Source organism: Cyprinodon variegatus, unplaced genomic scaffold (assembly GCF_000732505.1).
Source record: "Cyprinodon variegatus isolate N-32 unplaced genomic scaffold, C_variegatus-1.0 Scaffold1336, whole genome shotgun sequence".
NCBI classification, from domain to species: Eukaryota; Metazoa; Chordata; class Actinopteri; order Cyprinodontiformes; family Cyprinodontidae; genus Cyprinodon; species Cyprinodon variegatus.
Genome location: NW_015151789.1, coordinates 98,478 through 107,462, shown reverse-complemented (window position 1 = coordinate 107,462; position 8,985 = coordinate 98,478). Strand labels below are relative to the sequence as shown.

Genomic DNA, 8,985 nt, shown 5'->3' with positions numbered 1-8,985 from the left:
ATATAGCCTCAGGTCCCTCTGATGAACGTCCACCCAACCCTGGCCCTAAATTTCCTGTAAACACTCCTGCTCTAGTTTTATCCGACCCAAGTTTTTCCCTACTAATTTAAATTTACATAAAAAATAAAACTTGATCTTCTGTTTTTGTAGAAAAGTTTTAACTGAATGCACAAGATAAAATCCACTATGATTGTTATTGAACCTTTGTGATCAGTTCAAAAATACGTTACACCTGTTTTTTAGCGTTATATTTGTTTAGAAAACATAAATAAAGGTATTTAACAATAAAAAAAAAACATGTCAGACATTCTCCAGCAAATAGACATAAAAAGCATTAGAGCATTCATGTTTTAAATGGTAAAAGAAATGGAAATCTCTTACCATTTGGTTGTTTTAATGATGATAGGTCTCTTTTTTAAACATGACTCCAGCTGTTGTTGTAACGAGGATTTTTCCCCTTGAAACGCTTTAAGTTTCAAATATATCAGAAAAGTCTAAATCTGCTTAACCAGACAAGTTGTGGTCAGTGAATAACCTAGTTTAAGGCTCCCCTCTGACATCTTTTAAGCATATTTTAGATGGTTCTATACTTTAAAATGGAAATATCTCTTTGTTCATATTGCATTAAAATATATGACCTGTTAGATTTCACTACAGGCCCATAAACAAAATGATTGCCCTACAACTTCTTATCAAACCTCACTCTGCTTTTCAGAAAGGTCAGAGTACTACATCAACCTTAAATGCAATAAAACAGATTTATTGAGTCTCTAGATAACAGGCGGTGCCATTCAACCCTTTTGATTGAGTTTACGTAGAAACTTATCAATATCAGGCTCTCAGAACGTGCAGCTGGGAGGTTTAAATGACATCCTGAGCTATCTCTATAGTTCTGCTGCTACAGGCTTAGACTGCTGGAGGACATAGGGACCCCTTTTTCATCATTCTATCTCTATTCTCCCACTCTGCAGAATCTGTTAGTTCAATCTCTAACGTTCTGCTCTCTCTGCTTTTTCTCATAGTAGCTTCATCTGGTCTGTTCCTGTTTGGCTGTGACTCCATCCTGGAGAGAAATATCAGCTGTGCTGCTGCCATCAACACCTTTGTTTCTAGATGTTGGAGCTTGGCCTGTTTTCCAGTGTAGTCCTGTTTCTCTGACTGTGACTAACTGGATGTGCTCTCTTCATCCTCTGACATGGGAGCTGGCTCGGAGCTCGTCTGCCTGGCTGTGTGTTTCCTGGACGGGGCCGCCTGTGGAGCTGGTTGACAGTTGCCTTTTGTATCTATGCTTCTTTTTCTATGTCTGCTTCTGTCTCCTTGAACCCCAGTGGGCCTCAGCAGATGGCCGCTCACACTGAGCCTGGTTCTGCTGGAGGTTTCTTCCTGTTCAAAGGGAGTTTTTCCTCTCCACTGTCGCTACAAGCATGCTTAGTGTGAGGGATTGCTGAAGAGTCAATGAGTCGATGCAATCAGCTGGTTTTCCTTAGAAACTTTGAATCAATCTGACTGTATGATCTGGTTGAACTGTAAAGTGCCTTGAGATGACATGATGTGAATTTGGCGCTATAGAAATAAACTGAATTGAATTTTTACAAGAAAGCTGAGCTAACCGATGACAGCTGTGTGAATGTTGTCAGATGAGTTCATCAGGGACCAGTTCACACTCTGCTCATATTTATTTTGCATATTGACAAACTTGATGTTTCTACTTCCAACAACCTTTTTATGCTGAAAATATAGCAATTTATTTAGTTTCAGCCGTTCAGCATAGATCCTGTTTTTTTTTTTCATTATACATTATAATAAATTTGTATGAAAAAGCTCAACTTGATCAAATTTAGAACTGAAAAGCAAACTAACAGGTTCTTAAAATCAATTAGTCTTCAAATCTGACTATCAATCTTTTTTTTCCAGGATGAGGAATATTTATACTTGACCAAATATAATTAAACCTTAATTAATTAAAGGCCCCTTCATTTATTATCTATGCCTGCTTATCTTTGGAGAGCTGCAGTGGAGCTGATGCACATCACCTGCAGTAAGCAGTAAAAAATGAAGTGCTTTCTGTACAGGTTGCCAATCTAGCACAGTGCAAAAGAGAAGGAATGGAAGCAAATAAATGGAAAGAGGAGATCAGAATCAAAAAGTGCAGAAATGGACCTGGAACAGTCCTTTACTGTTACTCCTTTAAGAGTCCCAAAGCAATGCCTAACGCTCAGGGACTCCAATGAACCAATGAGTGAAGCGATATCTAGAAGCAAAAGAAACAGAGATGTTCCCCAACAATTTGTTGAATATTTTTGAAGAAATGCAAAGACGACAGGTGTGCATCTCATAACATATGGAATAAAACTAATAAAGTTCACAAAAAAGATGAAAACAATTCTGGAAGTCAAAAAAGTTGGTTGTAAAAAGATTATCTTTGTTGTACCAACCAAAAATAAAAAATCTGTTACAAGAATGTCTGGCAATTTATCCTTTACTTAAGCTCATGTCCATTTGAATTATTACAATTAATCATCCAGTCATAAATGCACAAGCACTTCAAAATAAATATTTAGGGGGCTTAGTCAAAGTCCAGACTTTTGCATTAAGCTGCTGTGGCAGATTTTAAATGGACCTTTCCAGAATGAAATCCCTCCAATATGGCTGAATCAAAACAAATCGTAGAGTAAACTATTCCTATCAGGGTAACTAAAAGGTTTGAAGGCAGTTGCTGTTCCTAAAAGTGGAACAACTAGTTTAGGAAGTAATTATTTGAAAAATTCATTTTGAATTTATCTTTTTGGCTTAAAAAAACTACAGTTTTATTGATTGAATAGTTTTAGATGGAGAGAGAGTCTATGTAGATTCACTGACTCAGCTCGGCGCAGGCAAGGACTCGTCCGCGCGTAGTCACGCCAATGTGCTTATACGTGCGCTCCGTTCCCTTCAGGATCCAACCAAGGCAGCAAACCTACATTCCGACTCCTGCCTGCGGCGTACACTGTTCACGTCTCTACTCAGCCAGAGAAGCAGAGACCAACTGAGACATGGCGGGGGGGTGGTGGGGGTAATGTGGCAAATAAAGTAAGAATCATCGGCATAGAGGAGGTCAAGAGAGACACCTGCATACCAGAGGGGCAGACAACTCAAATTTCCACTTCACACACATTCCCTGGAAGGCTTGAGGAGCTCCAGAGGCAGAATGCAGGTGAAGGAGGGGGGGGTGAGTACATGCCACTGCCTGCACCTGTGCTAACTGACACCACATGTTGGGACTCAAATGGTTTTCCTAGAAGGCCTTAAGCTCCCTGATCTTACCGTGTAACGCCGCTTCATGAGACGGCAGCTGACTATAGAAAGGCACCGAGAGGGAAAGGAAAAGACAGAAAACGTGGGGAGAAAAGGGCTCATTCGTCCCGGAGAAATGGGAATAGCTTCCTCCTCTCCATGTTCGAACGAGCCTTACTTTCTAGGAGCAGCTGAACACCAGCGGAACAGACAGCTACGTTCCTACTGGAATTTGCTTCCCAGCCACACCTGTAACAAACACACCCCGAGAACCTGGCCTCTCGCATCCCACTGGCTGATCTGCCCCGTGACTGACAGCGGTGAGAACATTTTGGCTCAAGTGCTCAAGAATTGAGGGGCAGGTATGGTGAGTTCTAAGTGGTAACCAATGGCAGAGGAGAGACGTCTGTGAGCCAGGCGGGGCTCCGGTGAAATAAAACTCATCAATGGGGTGTGTCCCCAAAGTTTGTCAGCAGGCGAACAGAGAAGGGCCCGGTGTTGCTGGAACCAGCTTTGTCTGCTTAGAGCGGAGCCAGTCCTTTAAAACGTGGGAACCCGAGGGACTGGCGGAGATGGATACCTCATTGACTCTGAAGAAGGATGGGGCTTGGAGGATAGGGATGGTTGAGTTTGGAAACCTCTGCTTGGACTCTCTTAACTCCTCTCATCTCAGAGACAACAGGAACTCCATGCTGCTATCACAGAGAGTAAACAGATGCTGCTGCTGTTCTGTGGTCACCCACATCTCCTTATCACTTTTCCAGCCCAGCTTTAGGTACTGTATCCGTTGGACGGAGAACTGATAAGGGCATGTGCCTGACATTCCCTTCAGGTCGGTTCTGGAGAGCAGACTTAGCTTGTGGAGACATTTCTGGGCTTATTTACCCCAGATGACGATGAATGAAGGCTAGCTTTTAAGGTTCAAACTCTATCTCCGTTAACCTTTGTAAAACTTTTCAGAATGATTTAAGTGTTAGTTTGAGTTGAAAGACCTGGTTTTTTTTTTGTTTTTTTTTTACATTTTGAGATATCAAAAGTATTAATGTTTACTACTTCAGTAGAAGTATAAATCCTACTGTCTAAAAACACTTTTATAGAAGTTAGATGATCAACTTATAAAATTTACATTTTTAAACTACTTAAAGTATAAAAATAATGCAGGAAAAACATGTTAAGGAGAGAATCTTAACTGCACCACACTATTAAATCAGCATTTTTGTACAATTCTGGATAACTTCCTTAGACTTCATTTTCTTAGTTTTATAACAATTGGTAATAGTGTCAAATTTAACTTTGCAAACTATTTATTTTGGTATGTGGTGAACAACAAGTTGGGGCAGCACCGAATCCAACCACAAAGAAATACTTAATTGTCTGGATAAAAACAATTATTTTTGATGTATTTTTTGTTGTTGATATATATACCAAAAGGCCATAACGAATCTGGGCTTAAATGAAAAAAAAAAAAAAAAATGTATGAGTCTATTTCTAAAATGTAAGGAGTAGAAGTTAGAAGTTGTCTAAAAATAACGACTCCAGTAAAGTACAGATAACCAAAACATTTCTACTTAAGTTGACTAACAAAGTATTAATACTTTGTTAGTCAACTTTGCAAAGCAGAAGTTTCCTGTAACAGCCTGACATGATGCAGCATGGCCGACATAAACCGCTAACTGTTTGCTGTGGTGAGTAATTTCACTGCGTTGTTACATTCTGACTGAGCTCAGCAGTTTTTCATGTGAAGTTTAAAAACTAATCCTAAATTTTATGTTATGATGTAGATCAGGATTCTCATTTAAATAGATGATTTTTTTAAAACCTGGTTTTAAAAAGTGAAACAAAAGTCTTTTTTTTTTTTTTACTTTATTGGTGAGGATATTACAGTGGAAGCGGCTTCATATTGTACGCTTACTTTAGCACCATGTGAGCTTACATAGCATCGTCACACACCGACAGATTTGATCTCGAAGACAAAGAACATCCCAAACATGAACTCAAGCAAAGGTTGAGCTGTTTAATCCTCTTGGTTTCATCTGTTCTTCCTTTCTGCTCTGAGCCCTGCAGCCATTTCCATTCCCAGGATCTCATCTCCTCTGCAGTGCAGCAATCCTCCAAATGCTGTCGGCACAGGTTGGCAGCTACTTTCTTAAACACAACCGGCTTTACTTATGAAACAGACACAGAGCCGAAAATGAAAACCAAAAACTGTCTTTGATGTAGGCTTGTCATTGCTAAATAACATTAAAGAGATTTGAAAGACTTAACTGTCTCTCGTGGTTTTTTTTTTATACATGTTTTAAAGAAACCTAAAGAATAGCATTATGGAATTATCATCGATGAATGGTAAATGCACTACAGCATCTTAATCCTAATTATGTGTGCAGTGGGATGCGTTGATAGCCTGGCGAAGCTGCCTTGGTTTTAGGATAACTACCTCTATGTGAAATGCCAGTTTCCTTATAGGTTCCATGTTTTTAAAAGTTTTTTGATGGCTTTGGCGAAACACTGAACCTTCTGAACTTTCATGATTGGAAGAATGTATGGAGGGAATTTTGTTCTATTATTGTTGCAAAAAAAAAAAAAATTAAATGGAAATTGAGGGGGAAAAATGCAATCCATAAATAAAAAAATAAAAAAACTGAAATCTAAATAAAATGCAATGTAACTTTGCTGTTAGATTACATGTTTTTTTTTTGTTTTTTTTCTTGAATTACCTCCGCCAAGGAAGTTAAGTTTTTTTATGCTTTAGTTTTTGTTTGCTCTTGTCTGTCTGACTGTCTGTTTGCAGGATAACTTGAAAAGTAATAAATAGATTTCAAGGAAATTTTTAACAAAGATGCATCTTAGTCGAAGGAACAATCCATGCAAAATGTGGTGATGATCAACATCATTACCCGGATGCAGGAACATTTTAAAATATTCTTTAACACTATTTGTCGGAACAAGCAGTTCCCCTGAAAACCAAAAGCAGTGACTATTGACAGCCTCATCATCCGACTCAAAACAGTCCAGAAGTATTATACTGCAGACAAAAACACCGGAAATGTGAGCCATCCTCGCTCAAAGTCTCAATTCGCTGATAAAAGTAGAAAGCAGAGTAAATGAAGGAGAGAGCAGAACAAACACCAGAGGCTGCAGACAAACTCTGCCTAATTTATAAACTTATAATAGGAATTTGTTACCAGAGGTGTTTCTCATGCAAAGGAACAATTTATTAAGACTTGCTAATGATCCAGATCCTGTGTGAGTTCTAGTTGTCGGTGGAAAGTCACAATATGGGGGAAAATGTGCTGCTTGGCGGAGGTTTGTGCTTCTGTTCCTTTTGTAAATTTTGTATTTTTCATTTAATTATTTTCAAATTCTATTTTTCAGATTAAGTTTTACATTAAATTAAAAAATAATTAAAAAAATCTGAATACACAATTATAGAGAAAATTTGAAAGAAAGGAAATTCAAAAGTTATTATCTGAAAAAAATAGAAAACTTTTATTTCTGGGTTGCATTTTTTTCTTCAAACTTCATTTGCAAACCGTGCGTTTTGCTTGCAACAATAATGGAACCAAATTCACTCCATAGGTATGCATCGGGAATTGTGTTTTTACTCTAAAACTTTAGGGGTTTAGGATTTTTTTTAAAGTCAGGTGAGGGTTTTTTTTTTTCGCTAGAGAACTTGAAATGTTTCTTCTGTTCTAATGTTGCAGCGGATCAGACTTTATCACATTCATTGCAATGAATCCCATAAAAGCTGGGATAACATTTTCCCTTCTTAATCCCAACCTCAATCCAAAGCTATACGGACCAAAAGTGAGGAGATATCATCTAATCTTCTAGTTAAAACAAGTCTCTAAAATTTTACTTCCCCAACTAATTAGTGTTTTTTTCCTGCAGACCTTTATCTTGTTTATATGAGTATTGACCCAATTTAATGGGACACACGTTTCCTTTGATTTGGCACTTTTAGTCCTGCTTTGGTGACTTCACTAATCTCATAAATCTGCTCATGTGGAGTAGATTACAACATTGTTCCTCCAGTGTGTGGAATTAGTGGCTGATTTCTGTTCAGCTGCCTTCTTAGTTTTCTTTTTGCAGTTTAAAGCTTTTTGATGAGTCGACATTTCCTGAGATTTATGATTAAACATGCATTTAAAACGCACAGTTACATTAGTTAGTTTGAATGTTCCAACGACAATAACACGGTACAAAATCTTATGTTTTGGAGTTTTCAGTCAATGTAACAGAGATTTAGATAACAGTTTGAGAATTAGTGTTTGTAGTGATAAAGGAATAATATGGATTAATTTAGAAGTGCCTCCTGTTTAGCTGGACGATCAGTGGAAGTTTTATTTACCATAACCTCCACAGAAAAACAGTCTTATCTCGTTTTACAGAGTTTTATAAAGTCCAGGGCCGGCCACAAGCATTAGCAAAGTAATTGAGTGCTTAGGGCCCCAGGGCAACTAGGGGCCCTAAGAACAAATAATGGGGGCTGGTTTAATGATTTCTATGTAAATATAGCAACAAAATTTAGATGTATTTTTACATCAAAATAATTACTTATTCACAATGCATATATATAGAGGACTGTGAAAAAAATCAATGCAAGATCTGCAATGAGTTTGTTTTTTGATCATCGGACTGTCCATTGTAGCTACAGATGTGATTGGCCCCAAAATATTTTTTAGAGCCCCATGAGGCTTGGGTCAGCCCTGGTTTCAGTGTGTTTTGTTATTTAAAGAAATAATAGGAAAAGGAGAGGGCTGATGAATTTTGCTGTACCAGATAAAAGTTGTTAGTCGAATAAAGGATTTTGCTTTAGTTGTGTATTTTTGTCCCTTTTGATACAAAACTATATAAAACTACTCTACATAATACAACTACAGTGAACCTGAGATTTAGACGTCATAACAAGGTAACTCGTAAATGCTTTAAAAGGATTAGTAAAAATCTCCAATATCTCCAGAAAGAGACGTTTGGGTTTTTTTTAAAGGGCATTTAGTTTAGTTTTTTTTCTGGGGAGTTTTTTTGTAAGAGCAAAATTTCAAAAGTTAGGATACGCCTGGAATGATTGCTTTAGCTGCTTTAACTAGCATCTCATTTGCTGCAGTGGAATGAAACAGAACCGAAACCCATTCTGCATCCTGTTGTACTTCTGGGTTCTGACATCCCACCGTGTTTTCACTATTATATTCACTCTTACACCAAAAAAAACATGTTGAACACATTTTGTTCATGGTATCAAAATAAAGCTTAGCGCCTCTTTATATCAGGCAAGACTTCACTGGAATAAAGTAAAAATAGTGCAAATAATTGTGCTGAAAGCATCTAAGTGATCCAATATAAATGTAAAAACATCTTAATAAAATGCTTTTCAGTGATTGCAAAAGTGATAATGAATTAAAAGAGCTTTTCCATGTTAAAGGGTGCTACCATCTCCGCTGGTAGGAGGCAGCGAACACGTTTAGGAAAGACCGACCATAGAGGCGCTGAGCTCCCACAGCCTCTTGGCGGCGGCGTCATCCAGAGCTGGAGCCGCTGGCTTTTTGCGAGCGCAGTCGCTGCACAGGAGAACAAATTAAAGAGGAGAACAATGTCAAAATGCTGCAACTACAATGATACGCTGGGAGGTTAAAGCTGGAACCACCATTTCACATAAAAATTAGGGATGGAACGGTTTATGAAAACCGTCCGAACTGTTCGGTTCGACTGTCTCGG

At 38.1% G+C, this 8,985-nt stretch overlaps 1 protein-coding gene across 1 annotated transcript in view; it reads right to left on the bottom strand.

Moving 5' to 3' along the window:
- Window positions 1–5,957: 5,957 nt before the first annotated feature.
- The window catches only part of LOC107102879 (retinol dehydrogenase 13-like), a 4,914-nt gene continuing 1,886 nt past the window's right edge, over window positions 5,958–8,985 (bottom strand). Inside the window, exon 5 of the mRNA XM_015402327.1 lies at window positions 5,958–8,828. Coding sequence (XP_015257813.1) covers window positions 8,732–8,828 — 97 coding nt within the window. The 3' untranslated portion in view covers window positions 5,958–8,731. The remainder of the gene's footprint in view (window positions 8,829–8,985) is intronic.